Here is a 21,255-nt window from a genome sequence, read left to right as displayed (position 1 = left end):
CTCGACCGGCGCCCCGTTCTTGCGCAAATGGCTTTAACGCGTGTAAACAATAACGCTGCCTTAAAAGCACGCCCTCAATGTCAGCCTCGCTCTTGAGTTTCATTCATTGCAACATGGCGGTAGCGATAGCAAAGCCGGCTCAGTTTAGTCTTTATACACGTATGAACACAGGACTAATTAAAACTACTAACGATTGTTACAAAGTTGGTCAAGTCGGCTCTGTGGCACACGTGTGAACATGGTATATTTACTATATGAAATGTTTATGACTTCACCTGCTACACTGTATCAATAACAATATAATAAATTGTATATAGCATGTGATTTGTTTATTTATTTCCTTAAACAAATGAATTTAGTCAATTTTTTTAAAATTACATAAAAAAAGTCACTTTGAAACTTGAATCTTTAGTCTGATATGTAGATATGCAGCCATATTTCCAACTTTGAATCGTGTGTAAGCAAGTTGGGATAATAATAATAATAGTTTATTACGCAACTGTAATCTGCTGTGGATACAGTAAGGTAAAAATAGTGTAAAATAAAACAAATAAAAATAAAGCAACTAAAAATAACTACAAATTTAAAAGTTATAATAACTACAAAAATAGTAAAAAATAGTGTAAAATAAAGCAACTAAAAATAACTACAAATTTAAAAGTTATAATAACTACAAAAATAGTAAAAAATAGTGTAAAATAAAGCAACTAAAAATAAAGCAACTAAAAATAACTACAAATTTAAAAGTTATAATAACTACAAAAAATCAGAAAGTAATAAAAATACAGTAAATAAAGTAAAGGTAAAGATTCTCCCTACCCAGGGGTTTACACAGGCGGTGCTTTGTATATGGTATTTTTAAGATATAGAGACAGAGCCTCCTTCTCTGGGTTTGCCACAACAAACCTTTTAACTGACCAATGCTGGTCAGACCCAAAATGGACATGAAATTTGCACCACTCATGCTAACAATAGTAGTATCATCTTGATGGATATGCGCTCTTGGTTTGCATTTATTGGGAGAACAGATTTCGGTTAATTTGTATTACTTATACAATCATGATCATTAGATAGCTTAGATTGGCCTTTGAGAGTCCTGCGAGTGGCTTCTTCTCTACCAAGTACATGTATATATTCCACAGTGGACACCATATTAATCTTTTTACCAGCAGCAACAGGGGTCTGAATGTACGTCTTCGTGTATGATGATTCGCACAAACAATCATCAATTTAAATTTTAAATTAAATCAAACAAGAACATCTCACAAAACAATTTGGTGCCATGCGGCCACAATATGATGGTTCAACATGCACATACTTGCGAGATTTTTTACAAAAGTGATTAAACTTGTTATCAAAATCACTTTATAAGTTATATCTGGGAGAGACTTATTTCTCATTGTTCACGTCTTTGTTGTTAACTTATATATTTTATAATATACATAGTCAAAGACTTTAATACAAAAGAAAAACAACAAACATGATACTGTAGAATACTTTATTTTCGCTTGGAATTTATTTTCGCTATTTTCGCTGAAGGGATGATTCCGTGAAAATAAAATCCAGCGAATATACTTTTTTCCCTATATTTCACATTAAACTCATGAAAAATCAGTGAAAATAAATTCCAAGCAAAACGCCCAAAAAGCCTTTTCAGCGAAAATTAATACCAGCGAAAATAAAGTATTCCACAGTATTACATTGTACATGGCCATTTCTCCAATGTGACATAACTGATCAAATTGGCATGTGCCGCTTCGGAACTGAAACCATGTCCAGTAGTAGACCCATTTATTTGTCTTTAGAAAAACTTGCGTGATTTGTGTATTTGTGTTGTAGATTTTGGTGCGTTTTTGGCATGATTTGCCAGACAACTAAGCTCGTACATTTTAAGCAGAAGATGTATACCAACTACCAGACTAAATCAAGTGAAAAAAAACACCCAAATGAGGGGGAAGTACATAACCATATACATCTTCTAAGGAAGAACCACCCCATCCGCCCATTATAAATTGGCGTATAGCAACCAACAACCAATCCATAGACACATTACATGACTGTTGATGTAACCTGTCGTCATGGAAACATCAATGAAGAACATAATTCATTTGAGTTAACAAGTTATTGCTGTTATTTACAGTAACACACGATTCCAACACGAAGTTGTTATCTGCTGTCTCTTTCAAATTGGTTGCTGCAATAGATTTTTGAGAAATACTTTGTGCGTATTACCATTTAGGTAAATGTTTATACATATTACCATTACCAATGTTCACTGTGGTAGATAAAACTGTAAGCATTCAGCATATTGAGAAATCTAGGTTACTGTAGTTAACTATAAATTGTACTATCTGATACAATATTCACTGTACTGTCCCCTATCGTGCCAATATTTAGAGTATTAACATGTATTGAAATTTGACTTTGATTTGAATTGATAAGTTGTTGGCCATTGCTTGTCTCGGCTTCCTTTTTAACCGTTGCACCTCGCACTGGGGTTGTACCTACAATAAAACAAATTAATATCATTGTACATTATGTATAACAAAATTGATTACGGAATTAATCATTAATAGTAATAAATGGAATAACAGGAGTTAAAACTTACTTGTTGGAGACTGTGTATTTGTTGATTCTGGTGATATATGTGGTAATACCTTTACATGGTTGTCCATTGAATCGATATCAGTTCTGTTAGCCATATCATGCACATTACTTGGATTGTCTGAAAAAAATAAATATATTTTTTGAGCATTCCAGGTAATGCATTTTGTCAAGATCATTTCGACCGGGTCAACAGAATTATATCATATGAGTCACGTGCATTTACCAGAAACAAATACAAGTTGTACACAACTTACCCCCGGTACTTGTTGGGATTTCATCATATTTTGTTGTTCTGCGTAATCGCCTATTGCATGATCGTTTACAAACTATACCACATATGACTACTACTAGTATCATCAGAATTGACATAATTATAATTATAACCTCATTATCTATGGAGTAAAACAGATACATGTAGTCGTATCATAAGGTCTGATATGACCGTGGGACAGAATTGCCACCGTCTTTTGAGAACATCAGGACAATGCATATAATGGAATTGATGTCAACGATACAGTTTGCAGTATATATAATTATTAGACTCAACATTGTAGTTGATATATTATCTAATCTGATTTATTTATTTATTTATTTATTTTATTTTCAAAATGTTGCCGTCATACCTTTAAACCAATTACTGTTTCCAGGCACTGCAGGGTATATGGTGGTCAGTTTTTTTATCGTACCTATAAATATAATGTGTGTGTCATTTACAGTTGCACTCCTGAATAATTCCTAAAGCTTTATTGAGAAAATGTCATATGAAATATCTGGTGAATGTGTACAAATTTTCTGTGATTTTCAGTTCGAATGGGCGTGAACATTTTAGTTTTATTTGCTAAGGCTTTTGAGTTGTATACCAACAAACGTGTTACCACAGGGCTTCCAGTTTGTGAAGAAATAGTGGGAACCAAGTGTTACTCAAGTGTTGTGAGGTCACTAATTATCAACAGCCAGCATGTATAGGCAGATATTTTCTGGTTCGATGGTATTTAGCGAACATCTGAAATAAGTTGGGTGCCCTACAAACATTCTCTGGGAGATGCAGATCTAGTTATTTTCTAGACTGCTATCACTTGATGTTCTTGTTGCAGATGATGCAGACATTCTGGTTCTCCTCTGTTACCATGCCAACAAGTCAACAATGGAGAACTTCCTCTGCACTGTGCAAAAAAGGAGCCAAGATGTTCGAACACGCCATTTCTGAAATCTGCACTGGGTTCCTTGGCTGCGACACAACATTCCATACTCATGGCTTTAGGAAGGGAAGGGAACAGAACTGAATAGGAGTTTGAAATTGACAGACAGATAAACAAATGCCAAAGTACATTTAGTCAAATGTAAGACTGATTATAACAAGACTTTTTTGACAGTGTGTGCCCCTAAATCTACTGAAGAAAACCTTGTTTTAAATGACTGTAATTATCACAATTATCCAAGTTTGTCATAAGGTAAGGATAGTGAAAGGCAGTTTCTGTTTAAGTGTGTAGTATTTACATAAATATATAAACTTTGGCAAAGGGATAATTATTTTGTACTTCTTCAGAATCTTCCATAATTTTTAAGTCAATTCACATGAAATTCAACAAGAGACCCCTAATAATACCATATTTAGAAACCATACACATTACTGTACATGTATAATTTACATATTTATACTTTTACGGGAAAGGAGAATGTTACAAAAAAAGCTATATTAATTTGGGGCAGGCATTTGAATAAATTATGCAAATTTATGCAAATGAGGTGAAAGGATAATAGAACTTTGCAAATAAAGATGGCATAAATTTTTTATTTGACCTTAAAGACATTGGTATGGAACAACAGTCATCGGTATAAACTTTCAATGGGTTTCATATCCAGAGATATGTATTGCAATAAAGTATATGGTGGCCATTTTGAATATATTATGAATTTATGCAAATTAAATGAGTGATATTTAGGTATTATTAATGATACTATTTCTGTTCTTTGACCTTGAAAACATTGATGCCAATGGTGGGATTCTTTTGTAAAGGTGTCAAATCACAATTTTATAAACTACCGTAGCTTGGCAATTCCAACCACCAATTGAATAAAATGTGTATATATTTCAATACATACAGGTACACTAACAAAAATGAAATATTGATTAGATAATTTATTATATAACCTGGACTAATAATTTTTTTACATTTTTCTCTATCCGTGTAACTTCATGTGGGAATCTCAATAGATAGGATTTAGAATTCATAACTGGCAATTTAGTAATACTAGGGATTGTCAAATTGTCCACTTTGGCTACAGGATTTAAAAAAAAAAATATTGTACATTCACTGACATTCATTTTGTGGTTACATTTTTATAATCTGTCAGTGGTCGCAATCCACACCAGCAAATAAACATGTGAAGCATAAAAAACTGTTTCAAATCATAGCGTAAAATATGGGACTGAACCATTGTTTAACCTTGAGGGGAACAGAAATTACTTGCTTTTGAGGGTGCCATAATAAGTGGTGGTGAAAACCGTTTTTACATGTATGCTATGAAAAAAGGAAGATCTTGAACATACTTTATGTACTTTGATTACCTAACGTTTTTATGCTCATGTACTGCAAGTTAGAGTGCACATACCTAAGCAGCCGTCCCTCGGCAAATGATTTAGCCAGGCATTCTGTTTCAAAATCGCGAACTATCTGTTTTTACACAATCTGGGTAGTCTGAACTACTTAACGAATTAGATTTTTTTGAATTTGTTGGAATAATATTTTTCTCTTTAACTGTACAACAACCAAAGTCCTTACGATGCTTACAGGGGTCAATGAGAGGTTTAATTTATACAGTTAGACAAAGCTGGAATTTAATTGTCATTTATGTAGCAAATCATGTACAACAACCAGAAACCTCAATAATCCAGTGAAACACAAACCTGTTGACTGCTGCTGAGTACTGATCGTGTTACTACTGGTCTCACTACTGCTGTGAGTGGTGCTTATGTTATTGCTGACTGGCAATGCAGGGGTTGTAAAATCACAGGAGCATTCAGATCCATGTTTGGGTTCAAAGCACCACTGAAATGGTTTCATTTCCTCTGAACATTTGTCAACAAATTCTTGTCTGTCTATCTGGTGTTGACAACAACAGCTACAGTCCAGGCAATATCCAGCAAGAGCATCACAATATTTCCTGCAACAACAAAAAATAGGCCAATGGCCTGTTGCTCAACGGCTATTGTACAAAAGATGGAAAAGAGGAATTTTTTACAAAAATATTCAATAAAATTAGAATCAAAGAGAGCTTAAAAAGAACCCCAGTGTGTTGAGAGAATAACATAACATGATATTTGCAACTATCTGAATTCGTAATACATGTATATACCAAGTTTTTGTTGAAATATGTTGAATGGTTCCACCAAAAACTAAATATATCTGGAAACTGCCCCAACACATCCATGCACCAAGTTTTATTAAAACATATTAAATGGTTCTCAGAATATCACAAAAATAGCCTAAATATTGGTATGTAAATCAGGCAATTTGCATAATTTTCCACCAAAATCAATCATGTCTATACACATTTAAATATGTTGAGTGGTTATGTTTTTATTACAATCACAATAGACCAATCAAAGAAAACTTAGAACTCCCGTGTGCTATGTGAGAATGAGAAACAGTTGACATTGGAAATAGTGGTTAGTTGAAATTCCATTTTTAACCAAAAATGACTAAAATATTTGCCAAAATTAGAAAAATAAAGATATGGCCATGGGATGAACAAATCTAGTAGATGTCAACACAAGGTACATACACACCAAGTATCAAAGCATTCAGGCTACCGGTTTTGAAGAAGTTGAAAATAGAATTTTTGACCAAAAATGACAATTGTAAAATATTCGCCAAAATTAGGAAATTGAAAATTTCCTTACCAAATTAACAAAACTGATAGAGGACAACCCAAGGCACCACTTAGTGTCATAGTAGCATAGAAGAAATTATAGTGTTTTGGGGGGCTAATTTGCACAATTTTTGGCAGATCGACTTCTCATGAAAAAATTACCATCTACACTCATCAAGGCATCCACACAGCGAAAATCGAGTCAAATGGTTCGGCAGTTTTTGAGAAGAAGTTGTGCACAGACAGATAGATAGATAGATAGATAGATCCTTTTTGATTAGCGGGTATATAAAAAAATCGATAACGACTGGACAGTAGAAGTAAGAACCTCGAAACCCCACGGGCAGGCCAATACATTTTGGCACGGACAATGGGGGAAGCGAACCCCCCTGCCCTGTGCCATCGGGATAACAGTAATCCGTTTGACACATTTCTCGGTTCAAAATAAAACGATTAAACAATTACAAACGACGGTCACCAACAAGTAAACAATGAACAAATGACGACGTGGACGACATTAAACGATAAAATTCACAAATGGTAGTATATTCAAATTACAATAGTTGAATGGTAAAAATTGAGTTAAAAATAATAATTCTAAAAGTGCTTACAAGTACAATACTATTAAAAGGCAGGTTATTACAGTTTTCAGCCATTGTCTAAAAATTCGGGAATTGTTAACGAGTTGCCATCCAATATGGCAATGGCGTCGTTTATGCACCACTCTCACTCTCAATGTACATCTAGAGATTTTGTAAGCAGGTGATAGTTATATTCATTGGTCACTCGGTACTTAATATTTAATAGTTTATTGATAATTAGTTTCGATATGTTGAAAAGTTGGGCAAGTCTCGAACATTCAATAAAAATGTGGGTAATATCGTCCCTTTCATCAAAAAAGAGACACGTATCTGTGTTCTGAACTTTGCTTTTTAAAAGAAACCCGCCAGTTGGGTAGGCGTTGTGGAGGATGCGCCAATTAAAGTCGCCGTCTTTCTTTGTGATTGGGGTCACATAGCAATCTTTAAAGATGGGTTTAGCGTTGGGAGACAGACAAAGTAGGTCGTGCCATATGGTGTTAAACTTTGAATTGTGATTTGAATAATACTGATACATTATGAGGAATTTGTATATTTCGCCCCTCTCAAATTTGTAGAGCGGAGTATTCAGAAGAGTGTCATTATCATCGTCTCGGTAGCAAAGTTCAATATAATTTTTGGTTGTAGTTGACTCATCAGTCACGTTTTGATTGAGTATAATTCTCTTCCACTCAACAGGTATGGCCCGAATGAATCACATCGAGTGCCATCCCAGCTAGCCGCCTCGAGTACACATTTACTTTACTATGTATTGCGTCAACGCCCAACCATGAACCATTATTAAAAAGGTCACCGACCTTTGTGAGGCCAGCCTCACAAAAATGTAAAAGATTCAAAGGTGTATTTTGAATTGGATGAATAATTAGAGGATTAAAAAATAACGGCTCTTGAGCAACCTCGTGAAGCGTAGTAGGTCTGTCTTTCCTGATTGTTGGAAGGGAATACCAGACTGTTAGCAAGTCAGAGTAAAACTGTGGTAAGTGAACACTGGGTGTTGGAATGTCAATAATAAATAACTGTTCATCATAGTTCAAATGGTTGAATTCTTTTAAAAAGTAATCTGTAAAAGCAAAACAAGCATGACTGACACTGGAGTAAAGGTAACGTTGGATATATTGAATGCGAAATGACGCAATGCGAGTGGGCAAATATATCAGGCCGTGGCCACCATCAGCTGTTGGTAGATAAACTGTCTCAGCAGGGACCCAGTGACGTCCCTGCCATAAAAAATTCAGAAACAGTTTCTGTAGAGTAGTAATAATCTGTTTGGGTGGACTCGTGCACATGCAAGAGTGAAGTAGTTTTGACGCAATTAATTGGTTTATTACTATAGTGCGCCCTCTATAGGTCATAGCAGGGGCGTAGCGTGACCACCAACCCAACTTGGCTTCAACGTTTCCTATAACACCGTCCCAGTTTTGAGCGACAAAAGTGGCGCTATTACCTAGATAGGTACCAAGAACTTTCAGCCCTCGATTATTCCACGCTATATTTAGTGGATTGACAGTCCTATCCTTCCACTTGCCTACCCACAATCTTTTTGACTTGCCATAGTTTATACGAGAATTGCTGGCAGACTCGTACACACGTAACCAATGTTCAAGTTTGTTAAAATCACTGTTTTGAGTTAAAAAGAAACTAATGTCGTCTGTATAAGCAGACAGATTAGCAGGTTTGTGATTATTGTTATGCAAATAAACCCCATGTATTTCACTTTCAGTCCTTATTTTGTGTAAAAGTGGTTCAATGGCCAGAGTGTATAGCTGACCAGACAGAGAACAACCCTGACGAATACCACGTTGGAACAATACCGGACTGGTTATAGAGTTATTAACACGAATTAAACTCTGCGTGTTTGAGTAAATTAATTGCATATACTTACAAAACTCGTCCCCGTAGCCGAACGCTTTGAGGGTTTTAAAAAGATAGTCATGGTTGATACGATCGAATGCCTTTTCCTGGTCCAGGGCAACGATCCCAAGTGGCAAGTTATTGATGTTAGAATAATCGATGACGTCACGCACCAGATGGATATTGTCGAAAATCTGTCGCCTTGGAACACAGTAAGTTTGGTCGGGGTGGATGATTTCAGGTAAAGTGGTTTTAAGCCTCATGGAGAGCGCTTTAGTAAGTATTTTGTAATCGGAGCAGAGCAAACTAACTGGTCTCCAGTTTTTCAACAAACTGTTGTCACCCTTTTTGGGGAGTAAAGTGATGACGGCGCGTCGACATGACAACGGAAGTTGACCGTCCTTAACTGAGGCGTTAAGGACATCGTGAAGATCCGGTCCCAACAATGACCAAAAATACCAGAAAAATTCACTAAGCAAACCGTCAATGCCAGGAGATGTACCTTTTGACAACAATTTGACAGCGGAAGTTAATTCATCAAAAGACAGAGGGGTGTCACACATGTCTTTAAGCACTTCGTCAAGTTGGGGAAGTCCCCTATGTAGACGAGCTTGACAGTCAGTTGACACAGGGTCAGGTGCGAACAGATTAGAATAAAAATTTTTGGTGAGAGTGCGCATTTCAGCTGGTGACTCGGTAGTAGTTGCATTGGGTTGTTGTAAACCCCTCTGTTTTTCAATAGCTGAGAAAAAAGAGGTGGGCGCATTGGTTTCATTCAGAATGTTATGGCGCGATCTAATGGCAGCCCCTTTTGATTCATTATGCATTAAAGTTTGAAGTAATGCCTTTTTTTCATTTAATTGTGTTGTGAGTGCGTCAGTGGGTCGATCAACTTGTTCAAGGGTGTGTATGTCATCACAAATATTTTGTTTTATGCGCTTATAGTTATTGCTGAGTTTCGTGCTATATTGTTTTGTTAGTTCCTTTATTTTAAGTTTACCCATATCCCACCACATTTGAACGAGTCAAAGCGACCCTTTTCCTTACGCCATAGCAACCAGAAGTCATTGAAGATATGGCAGTACTCTTCGTCATGCAGTAGACTAGTATTGAAGTGCCATATTGGGTTTCTGTTTGTGACGTCTTTGATTAGTATGCATATCGTAACAGGTGCGTGATCAGAAAGGTTACAGTGAGTTTTGATTGTGCTACGTTTGATTTTGGGTGAGAAAGCTTTGGATATGTAAAACGTGTCTATGCGGGACTTGCTGTCATTTCTGACCCATGTATGGTCTCGCATGTTTGAGTTAAAATAGCGCCATGTATCAACAAGATTAAAACGCGTGGCTATGTTAGATAACGACATAGCTGATTGTGCATGTGGTTCCGGGCTGCCAGCTCAGTCTAAGTCGGGGTTAAGGGTGCAGTTAAAATCACCGCCAATAATGATTGGATCTTGATTAAGATCATTGAGCGTTTTCTTAAGTATTTTAAAAAATTCAAGCCGATCCACCCCAACGGTGGGCGCATAGACATTTAGCAGGTGAACAGGCGACCCGTGTATCCGGAAACGCTCCGGAAAAACACTAGCAACATTCAACACCTTGATGTTTTTATTGGTATTTTTATTGACTAAAATAGCCACACCAGCAGATTGTGAGTTACCATGGGAAAATAAAATGTAGGAACGCCATACAATTTGCCATTGGGCTTCATCAGCTTGAACAGTGTGAGTTTCCTGAAGAAAATAAAAGTCGCTGGAATGATTTAATTTAAGGAATTCAAAGAGCTGGTATCGCTTCAGTGAATCGCGACACCCGCGTACATTCCATGTAACAGCAGAGAAGCTCATGATTAGCATAATATAAAATGTTAAAACAGTAATATATGGAGTATAAATTTTATTATACATGATGAGCAATTAAATTAAACTGTATTGCAATAAAATAACTATTTTATATTTGCGACGTCGGTAGCTGGTGATGGTTGAATACCACGTTTTTTCTTTAAAATTCCTTCTTTTAAGGTGTCGCGCTTTTCGACTACGAAAGTAGGGTCTTTCATTTTTCTAATATGTTTTAATATTTTAGTAGCAACCCGTTGAATGCGCACTTTTTCGTTGCTTGGTAGGTCCGGGGTTTTACGCACCTCATTGAGCGAGCGTGCTAGCAACCTTAGATCGGGACAAAAACGAGTGGCCACATCAATGATTTTTCTTGAATTGAAAGATTCAACCAAGAAAATGTTTAAAGCTTCGCGGGAAAGCAGTTTTACTTTCTCGCTCGAGACAGAGAGCTCCATGGCTTCTGAAGATAAGGTCGATATTTCAGAACAGTCAGACACAACAGACTCCGCATCATCCCTGTCCCCAGACAGACCCACAGGGATAGTAAGCTTTGTTGTGTCAAATGGGTCACATGACTCTCCTGGTAAAATAGGGGGAGTAAAGGGGTGGGTTAGTACCACCTCTTCATCATTTACATTAGCATTTGTTGTTTTGTTATCAGTTGACATTGTATTATTTGTATCGGTTTTGCTCGTACCATGAGCGTGTGTTATCAAGTTTTCATTTTCATTAATGTCATTATCGTTTATAACCTTGCCACTCATTTCATTTTCTTCGTTTTTGTCGTTATTGTCACCATTATCATTTAATGTGTCATCATTATCGTGATCCACATTTTCGGGTAGATTTTCAGTTTCCATAGTTTCATTATTGTCAGCAGTTTTATCAAGGGAGGGGCTATTTTCATCAACAACAGTGTGATCAATAGGTAGATATTCGGGGTCGGGGTGTGTGTGTATCATTATTTTGCACGGAATGCCCACGAACAGGGTCACCCAAAGTTGACTGTTGGGTTGCTGTACAGTTTCGCATAATATGCCCCTTTTAAACCACTTGTGGCACACGATCTCATCAGTAGACAAGTAAATTCTATATTGTCTCTCCTCAAATGTGACATTAATAACACCGTCAAGTTTATTACCATCACATAGCATATAAACCTGGTGGCGAAAAGATTTAACATGTTTCAACTCAGGTTTTTACACCCAAGTGGAATTAAACGCAGACTACTCACGACACGGCCATACCGTGACAATTCAGTTTCGAGAACATGATTGGGTATGAAGGGTGGTACACCCGAAAGAATCACTTTAGTGGCGGGTTTTACGAGTGATTGTACATGAATGAAGCAGTCTCCCACTGAGAGACCAGTAGTGCAAACAGTTTCAACAGCGTTGATCGAATCCAGAAAAAATATGACACTTCCGTTTGCACGAGAGGCAGCAATAATACAAGCAGGTTTGAGTATAGAGGAAACACTTTTAACATAGGTTTCAATTGAAATCCCGTCAATCGACTCACATTTGAGACCGTGTTTACGTGTCAACCCTGCAAAATGGTTGACATGTGTACCTGCCGTGGAGGCCGCCATCTTGGAAAGGCCCCACGACAAGCGAACTGAAAGTGAAAAACAAAATCAAACTAAAACACGGTAGACTTATACCGTAAAGTCAAAATAAATAAGCGTACGTATGTAGTAAGTATTAACAAAAAAGATAGTACAAAAATAGTAGTAACTTACTATTTGAGGCAAAAAAACGTGTTTTTTGAGGAGCACTCGCAACGCGTGGCAGACATGCGCAGATAGATAGATAGATAGATAGATAGACGGACGACAGACGCAGGACAGAAACCCATTCCATAGGCTCAGCGGACCTATGGTACGTTGAGCCAAAAAAACACAGAATTATACTTGTGAATAAATGAGTTAATTTCAAGTTATACAACGCGTGAAATCAGGCAAACGTATTCTCAAATCTTCATATTAGTAAATTTTGCCGGTTTTTTTTGCAATAATAACAGTAACATTGTTGCAACATTACAAACGCGCACAGCGACTAAGCCCAAAAGTTGAAACAAGCAAGCTTATTGTGTGGGCAAAAATGAAAGACGGTATGTGAATGTTTGAACAATAACAACAATCTACGTTGTCGTAACTCAAAGTTACTTAACTGTTAATTGAACATCGAGTTACAATTTGGGCATGATTTCACAAAAGTGGGCTTGGTTTCAAAAATATGGGCATGATCATTTTTGTAACTCGATATTCGTATCTCAAACAATTCAGCATCTCGTCGACAAACTACGTAGAATAAATAAATGACGCATTTACGAGTCAACAAGTTAGGCCAGACTTTTATTATCCCTTGTTTCGCGAACCTGTCGAATGAACAGGAGCCGAAAATGACTGTAGCCTTGATTGAATTGTCAGCAAATGGACTGCGGGGGCCCTGATGCACCTTGATATGCTGGATATATTCTTCTATCTTTATACAATAAATATTGTAGCCCATGGTGAAAGTCTTATTTTTGTAGAAACGAAATTATCACTGACGTCCAAAGGACATGGAGTTGCAGCAACTTGTGTGAAAATTTGTCATCAAAATTTAAATTATCAAATCACCAGAAATTACAACTTCAAAAAATCAATAGTTTACCTTCCTTATCCAAACAAGTGAAAATTTGAATGACTATATTCATAACAATAAAAGCCAAAAGCCAACTAAATAAAGCTCAAATACAATACATGTAGATCAGAAGCACCTAATAGTTCTTGACTTATATTCATTTTTAGAAAGGAGAAATATTTCTTACCCTGATGAACAGTCATGATTATGGTAACAACCCAGGCAAGGACCACCCAAACTTAAAATCTGTAATTAATTAGAACACAATATGATTTATTTTAAAAATAAAGGATTTATTTGTCACTATCAAGTGAGATCCTCACTTACAGCTGGCACAACTATCTCACAATCATTCTCTTGGAATATTCAGGGGTACCAATGAAAGTGTAGCTTTTTAATGAAAATCACAGCTTTGACACCATGCAGCATAGCTTGGTCAGGAAAAGCTTAGCTGCAGGAATGAAATCCGCTAGTTTTGACATCGAGAACTCAAGCTTTGAACATATTTTGATGTTGAGGGCGTACACAACATGGCTGTCTCCAAAAGCAGTGTTAGCGACGGCAAGTATTTTACTCGTTTTCTAAACAAAATCACCAAGTTATACTGTGTAATATGCCGCAATCAGTGAAGTTCAGGTTCAATTTCATTTCTAGAAAGTTTCAGCCACCATTTTACGAAACTTGCAGAGAAATCTCAATTCCAATTTTCGAAGCGAACAGGCTAGCAGGACGTCCTATTCTTATACATGTACTTGGATTTTATGACAGTGTAAAGAATATGTATGATCATCATACCAACTTTGATTCAAATCGGCCCAGTCATCTCTCCAGTTTAGGTATCAGAAATAGCAAATTTTACATAAAGAAACTTGACGCGCATGTGTAAAACATTATGCATTGTCTTCATGTAGAGTTTGAATGAAATCCGTCAATGGGTGTCCGAGATATAGCTCCGGACGTACATAGGTACGTACGGATGGACGGACGGACAGAACAAACCCAAATTAATAGTCCCCGTTTTTGGACTTAAAAACATACTACTTGGTTTACCAAAAGTTTACAATAAGAATTATTTCATATACACTAAATAATCAAAGAAAGCTTAGAAAGAACTCCCATGTGCTGAGAGTATTGGAGACACATTAAATATAATTCAAAATTACTTGACAGAGATAGTGATAGTGATGGAAAAGCCGAAAACTAATAATGCAAATCAGAAAATTAATATGAACAGATTTGAATGGAAAACTAATGAGGTCTGCGCAATGTAACAGACCATCTATGTACCAAGTTTTATTGAAATGTGATTGGAACCAAAAAAAATTATAAGTTATTATGCTAATTAGGGAATTAAAATAAACAGATTTTAACCCCAAACTAATCAGGTTTGTACATTGTCCTAGAGCATCTTTGTACTAAGTTTCATTGAAATGGAATAATTAGTACTTTAGATATCAGTGTGATAGCTTAAAAGTGGTTAATTATGTAAATTAGTAATTAATATGTACAGATTTTAACCCACAATTATCCAGGTCTGTCTATTGTCCTACAGCATCCATGTACAAAGTTTCATTGAAATGTGATGATTAGTACTTGAGAAATCAGTGTGAAAGCTTTTAATTAGGTAATTAATATACACAATTATTTACCCTAAAACTAATCCGGTCTCTGGATAGTCCTAAAGGATCTATGTACCAAGTTTCATTGCAATGTGATAATTAGTACTTGAGATATCTGTGGAAAAGCTGAAAATTAACTAATTATGCAAATTAGGTAATTAATATGCACAAATATTTATCCCAAAACAATCAATCGCTGCATAGTCCTTGAGGATCTATTTACCAAGTTTCATTGAAATGTAATGCTTACTACTTGAAACATCAAAAGCTGAAAATTAATTAATTATGCAAATTAGGTAATTAATATGCACTGACATTACCCTAAAAACTATTAGGTCTGTGCAGTGTCCTATGACATCTATGTACCAAGTTTCATTGAAATGTGATGTTTACTACTTGAAACATCAAAAGCTGAAAATTAATTAATTGTGCAAATTAGGTAATTAATATGCACTTTAGTACTTGAGATATCAGTGGAAAAACCGAAAATCATTATGCAAATTAGATAATTAGTAATTAGGTAATTTTTACCAAAAACTAATCAAAACCAAGCATTAGTTCAGAGCATCCATGTACCAAGTTTCATCAAAATCCAATAAGTAGTTCTTTAGATATCAATGGAACAGTCATGGAACAGCTAAAAGTTAACTTATTATCATGCAAATTATTTTAATATGCATGAAATTTTACCAAAACCTGTGTATTAGCCCAGAGCATCTATGCACCAAGTTTCATCAAAAACTGATGTATGGTTCTTGAGATATCAGTGGAACAGACGGACACACATACACACACACACACACACACATACAGACACACTTCGCACATGGGAGTCAAAAACACTTACCAAAATGAAAAGAAACTTTGTCATTTGTAGAGTTATACTGATGAATAATTGACTCCACAATTCCTACTTTCATGATTGACAACTCATTAGAGAAGACTATATGAGGATAATCTGAAAAACAAAAACAATGTGTACATACCATAATGCCACCAAATGTAAATTATACCTAAGATAACATAATATGGCCAAAAAGAAAGATGGCTGCAAGAGTTTTATCTGATCACAAATTGAATTATGTATTGCTAAAAAAATGGATGTAAGATTTACCAATGACATGTGTATCAGCTCGTACATGATTACGACTATGGGTATGGGCAAACTTTAACTCACACTCCAAGCTGTGCATTTTCATAAGTTGTAAGTTAGTCACTTGGTACACATGTTTCACTTGTTTGTTTGTTTGTTCTCATTAAATTGTAAAGTGAACCCACCATGAAAACATTGTTAGAAAGAGTGTTAATAAAAGGGGTTTCTTCACCTCTGCCACAAGTTCAATTTGAATCTGATTTGTTGAGATATCAGAAATTGGCGAATAATAATTAAATAATCACTATACATTAAACAAGTAACCTGTAGAATGCTGTGTGAGTAATATTTTTATATTGATTTTTGTTGCATTTGAAGCAAATAGTTACCAAACAATGAGAAATCCATAAGATTGAATATATCTCTCAGCTGGCTTCATATGCATAGTTTAAGACTGCCTAACCGGTGCTTACACCAGGTTTTACCTAGACGGTTTGAGGTTACAGCTTCATGTTCCGAGTAATTGCAAGAAATTGACATTACAATAGAAAATAAAAGACTGGCACTCCCATACAATTAATAGCAAGTGAAATTCCCGGGATTGAAACATGTATTTTGAAGTCACTGGTGTAGGCATTGAATGATAACTTCAAGTTGGCATGAAGACGAGGTAGTTTATTTAATCAGTGATGAACTAGAGGCTGATATTATAATTAAGTTCGTTGTCATATAATTTGTTTATTTCAATTTCTCCTGAAGTCAAATAGAATACCCTGGTGAAAGGATGTTTTGGGGGTGTAGTTTACATTGTGTATGGAGTGGTAGGCTTGGGTTTCATATAATTTGTTCATTTCCAACTCTCATGAAGTCATAGAATTTCACTTAATTTATTTTCGATGAAACGTTTTCAAGCATTACGTGTGAATTCAATTTTCATTGTGCTCTGTCAAATCTCAATAGAGTATGAGGGAAATTTTCACTGGAATTTATTTTAGCGGAAAAATGTTTACATTGAAAATGTACTCCACATTATTACATATGTACTGCAGTTTATTTTGATTCGTCCCTGAAATCAAAATTGGTATTACCACACCCCATATGCAAATGAGGTCTGGGAGCAAACAAGGTAGTCCTTTCAAGAGTGGCGTTTTTCGAAACATAGCAGAAATAATCAATATTTAGAAGTACGATATTTTACCCTTGGGTACATGAATATACTTGCCGATTGAAATGAAATTTGAACAACAGTAATGGAACTTCTTGGCAGTCATTTATTTTGACTAAAACTAATTTGCATATCACCAATGCAATAATGTTTTTGGTAATATTTCACGATCAGTATGTGAATGAACATGGTATTGGCGATCCGCTCCACTACGATTGCCCTTAAAATCACTTTTGTGTGTCTGTGTGTAATTTCCAATGTTTTCACATATAAATTCTTCTGTGTTTTTTTGGCTTGGCCAATTTCACTCAAACTTAGCAGGTAGGCCACACCTGCTGGCGACGTTGCAACGTTACCCAGTTCCAAATAAAGATTACTAACGCCAAATAAGCAACATTTTCATTTTAACCGGTAATCAAGATTTGACCGCTGTCGACACAAGTCATCCGTCAGTGGAGTACCGCAGTAGCATGGCATGTTTGCCTTCACCATTGTATTCAAACGAATCACGTGGTGTGCCGTTCTCCTTCAAACCCGGGATTCGATCAATAGGGGAGTTTCAAAAAAAAAACATCGCAATCATGCAAGTTCAACATTTTCAAACCAGTATACTAAATCAGAAATGCTCAGCAATGCAAAAGAAGAATAGATATTACTTTTCACTATACACATCTCTGTTGATACTATTCCTCATATTCTACTCCCAATTACTCCTGCGTAAAATAGACTAGCCTCTTTTCATGTTGACATTCAGAGTAAAATCATGTGACAGGCTGTTAAAATTGGATGTTGCATACTCTTTCGCCGGTCTGGAAAATGTGTTTAATTAGCTCTCATTCAAGCAACAATACAGATTTCCCAGTGGGAGTGAAGCTATGCTTAATTTTCAGTCAAAACTAATTGGGTCTTTAGCATTGTTCACTGGCGAGTCCAGAAATCTGGTCAATGGGGGGGGGGGGGGGGGGGGGGTTACACGCTCCTATTGAAGTGGCCAAAGGCCACAAAAGCGCAGCTCCAGTAGGCTAAGTTTGTCAAATTGGGGGGGGGGGGGGGGCAAACGCTAAATCTGCATGTGTTGTTGTTGTTCCCAGGCACAATAATGCAATGCTAGTAATTGGTTTATGAGATATAGGTTTAAAATTGAGTAATTCAAATCAAATCTGCACATTAGCCCAAATCGTCTATCTACTAAGTTTCATTGAAATCCAGTAAGTGCTACTTTAGATATCAGTGGAAAAGACACACACCCCCTGTTTGTGTGACGGAGGAATGACATACAGACATACATACATACAGACACACTAACTGCAAAGACAGGGGCGGATCCAGCAAAATGTATTGGGGGAGGGGGGTCAGGCCTATAGGTCGAATACACGGGACGATGCTATGCGTAATCAGAATGCATTTTCATGCGTTTGGAGGCCCCCCCCCCCTGGATCAACCACTTTGCAAAGGCTCCCATTGTGTGCTTCCCACGCAGGAATCAAAAATGATATTATTCTTATATTTGAGTACACCTGTGTATTTGATGTGAGCATATTTTAACAAAAAGTAGCCGTGTGTCAAAAAATCTAGGAATCATTTTCAAATCATTTTCTCGGAAGCTAATATGATTAAAACAAATACGATACTATATATACTACATGTAGTACGTGATCAAGTTTGTTTCCTGGTCAACATTAAAAGAAGATGGCGGCGATATACCTGTTTTGTTGTTGTTTTAACTCTGAAATGTTTTCAGAATTTGACTGGTCCGTAAATAAATAATTACGGCTTTTTCAAACCAGTATCACAGTGACGCATGTTGGCAACGTTAAACTAGCCACTGACATTACCGATTTTTGAACTCGGACTTCTGAATGTCATTGTGGAACTCCGCGATTGTTGATTTTCTGCGAGACGTTTAAAATGAAAGCTCACCTTATCCAGCATATATATATAGAGAGAGATTATCTCTTTGCTGAGTAGATATTTCGGGAATTATGGCAAATGTTTCATCGTGACGAAACGTTCTAAATTTACCAGCAGAGGGATTTCCAAGACCTGATGTCGTCTACTATGTGTAGCTGCCGTAGCAGACTAGCAGACTACTAGCAGTCCCTGACAGGTATGTTGTCCGCCCTCTGTGTTGAAGCCTGCATTGACTCTTCGTTTTTGTTTTTTCACTTGAGATTGTCGCATTGATCTGTTTGCGTGCGTGTATTATGACGCGTTAATTTAGTACCGCCGTTTGGTTGTTCACAACAGCTATAGATTCCCATTTTCTTGTGATTTGGGATTTGGATTTGGTAAATTGAACTTAGCTCCTAATGGCGGGTTCTCGAGACAGTAGTAAAAAGTATCTGAACTTTACGATTATGTTTGTGAAGAGGCACCATCAAGCTCTGTTGTTAAAATCGCTGATTACGTTTCTCATCTTGCCCATGTCAACAAAATTACGTTTTTTTTTATTTATTTAAATTACATTATTACGAAAATAAAAACAATGGATTAGAGCTTACGAAAATACCCCTTGCCGACCCTCTTATTACGCGTGACGATTCGTGGATCCGCCACTGCTAGACACAAAACCGCAGTCAACCGGGGTTAACAATTTTGGATTTCTCCGTATGGCATTTTTGAATCTCTGTTTTTTTCTTCTTTTTCTTTTCCAAGTGTTTGACGAATATTATTTATTGGGGTACTTTTGTTTAAAACTGTAAATGGCCATAGCGTGTCATTGTTTACAAATAAACATCTACCCATGAGCCTTTGCGCTTTATCGTTGCTTGGAACTCAATTTCCGCGCATGCGCAGGTGACGACCCCTTCGCTTTAATTATAGCGCGGTGGTTGTCGCGCAGCGCGTGTTCGAATTTTCTGTAAATAAACAATGTATTATACACGCGTTGTATGTGTCGCTATGAGTCCCATATCAAACAGGACTCGGCGCGACGACCACCGCATTCATTCCATTGAATATACAACATACAATGTTTATAAACAAAACAAAAAATCTATTTTGCCCGAAGTCGAAGTTCGGTTAACTGTTATTTAAAGTTCGAGTTACTAAATGTGGACGTTCAAAGAAAAGAAAAAATGTAGGTTGCCTGTAACTCGAAGTTCTGTTAACTGATAATTTAAACATCGAGATACAAATTGGACGTAGTTTCACAAAAATACTGAAATAGTTTCTAAAATACGAGTGTGGTCATTTTTGTAACTCGTTTTCGTATTTCGATGTTGGTAATTCGATGTCCATAACTAGAACAATAGACCATTTTCCGTTGACTGCGTGATCCCGCGTTGTGCGTGAAATCGAACGAAAAAACAGACAAAGCCATAGCGTCGTAGTGGCTTCCGAACATCGTGTGAGGTTCGTCAAACGCGAAAATATTTGTGTGTATTTTCCCGCTTAATAATGTGCTAAACACATTTGGTGATGATTAATTTCTATAAAGTTAGGGTGTCTCAACGCAATATTCCCCTCTCAAGAATCGCCATTACGACATTGAACTATGAAAATATATATATATATATATATATATTCAAAATCAACTCGATCGATCTTTTTGACAGACGTTCGGTCCGCGCCTTTCACGCAATATACGAGATCCCGAGATGAACGGAAAATCACCTATTCAGCATCTCGAATTTTTCTTGTTGGCAGTGACTTCATCAGATACTAATATAACTGGGTTCTGAAAATGTAACACAAATATTTCTCACGTCATTAGCAGCCAATCAGCCATAAAAAAAACCGCCTACTACGCTACGTAGCTGATATCGAAAAGACAATAATCAATACATCTGCTAAATATCCTAACAGTCACAGGAAATCAGATTAATTTATAGATAAACATAAATGTTTTGAATAATTTGAAATATAAAAGCCCTTCCACAAATGTTTTGCTTCTCATTCTATCGTGTGTGGCGCACTTTCCGAGACGCAAAATTGGTCTAATTGCTCGAAGTTTCGAATATTAAATCATGCTTG

The 21,255-nt window shown here is 36.4% G+C and overlaps 1 protein-coding gene across 2 annotated transcripts; it reads right to left on the bottom strand.

Annotated features, from left to right (window-relative positions):
• Positions 1-307: 307 nt before the first annotated feature.
• Positions 308-19,357, bottom strand: LOC102809893 (uncharacterized). Of its 2 annotated transcripts, XM_006823734.3 has the most exons (8): positions 19,201-19,357; positions 15,870-15,980; positions 13,591-13,649; positions 5,516-5,772; positions 3,231-3,293; positions 2,862-2,999; positions 2,609-2,725; positions 308-2,504 (listed from the first exon to the last, which is right to left on the bottom strand). In XM_006823734.3, the coding sequence occupies exons 2-8, from the start codon at positions 15,891-15,893 to the stop codon at positions 2,332-2,334; spliced, it is 831 nt and encodes a 276-aa protein (XP_006823797.2). In that variant the 5' UTR covers positions 15,894-15,980; positions 19,201-19,357; the 3' UTR covers positions 308-2,331. The 2 variants fall into 2 exon arrangements, with proteins under 2 accessions (XP_006823797.2, XP_085353933.1); XM_085497807.1 differs by lacking the exon at positions 15,870-15,980.
• Positions 19,358-21,255: the final 1,898 nt, after the last annotated feature.

The sequence above is a fragment of the Saccoglossus kowalevskii genome, chromosome 4 (genome assembly GCF_978046115.1).
Source record: "Saccoglossus kowalevskii chromosome 4, keSacKowa6.1, whole genome shotgun sequence".
NCBI lineage: Eukaryota > Metazoa > Hemichordata > Enteropneusta > Harrimaniidae > Saccoglossus > Saccoglossus kowalevskii.
The sequence above is the reverse complement of the archived record's forward strand: the minus strand, read 5'-3'. Positions and strand labels throughout refer to the sequence as shown.

Excerpts from the sequence above, each read along its gene's own strand:
- LOC102809893 (XM_006823734.3), bottom strand. The coding sequence starts at position 15,893 with ATGACAAAGTTTCTTTTCATTTTG. Across the intron at positions 3,000-3,230 it reads AAACAGTAATTGGTTTAAAG|ATAATGAGGTTATAATTATA; the intron begins GTATGACGGCAA and ends TTTACTCCATAG. Across the intron at positions 2,726-2,861 it reads AATCCCAACAAGTACCGGGG|ACAATCCAAGTAATGTGCAT; the intron begins GTAAGTTGTGTA and ends TATTTTTTTCAG.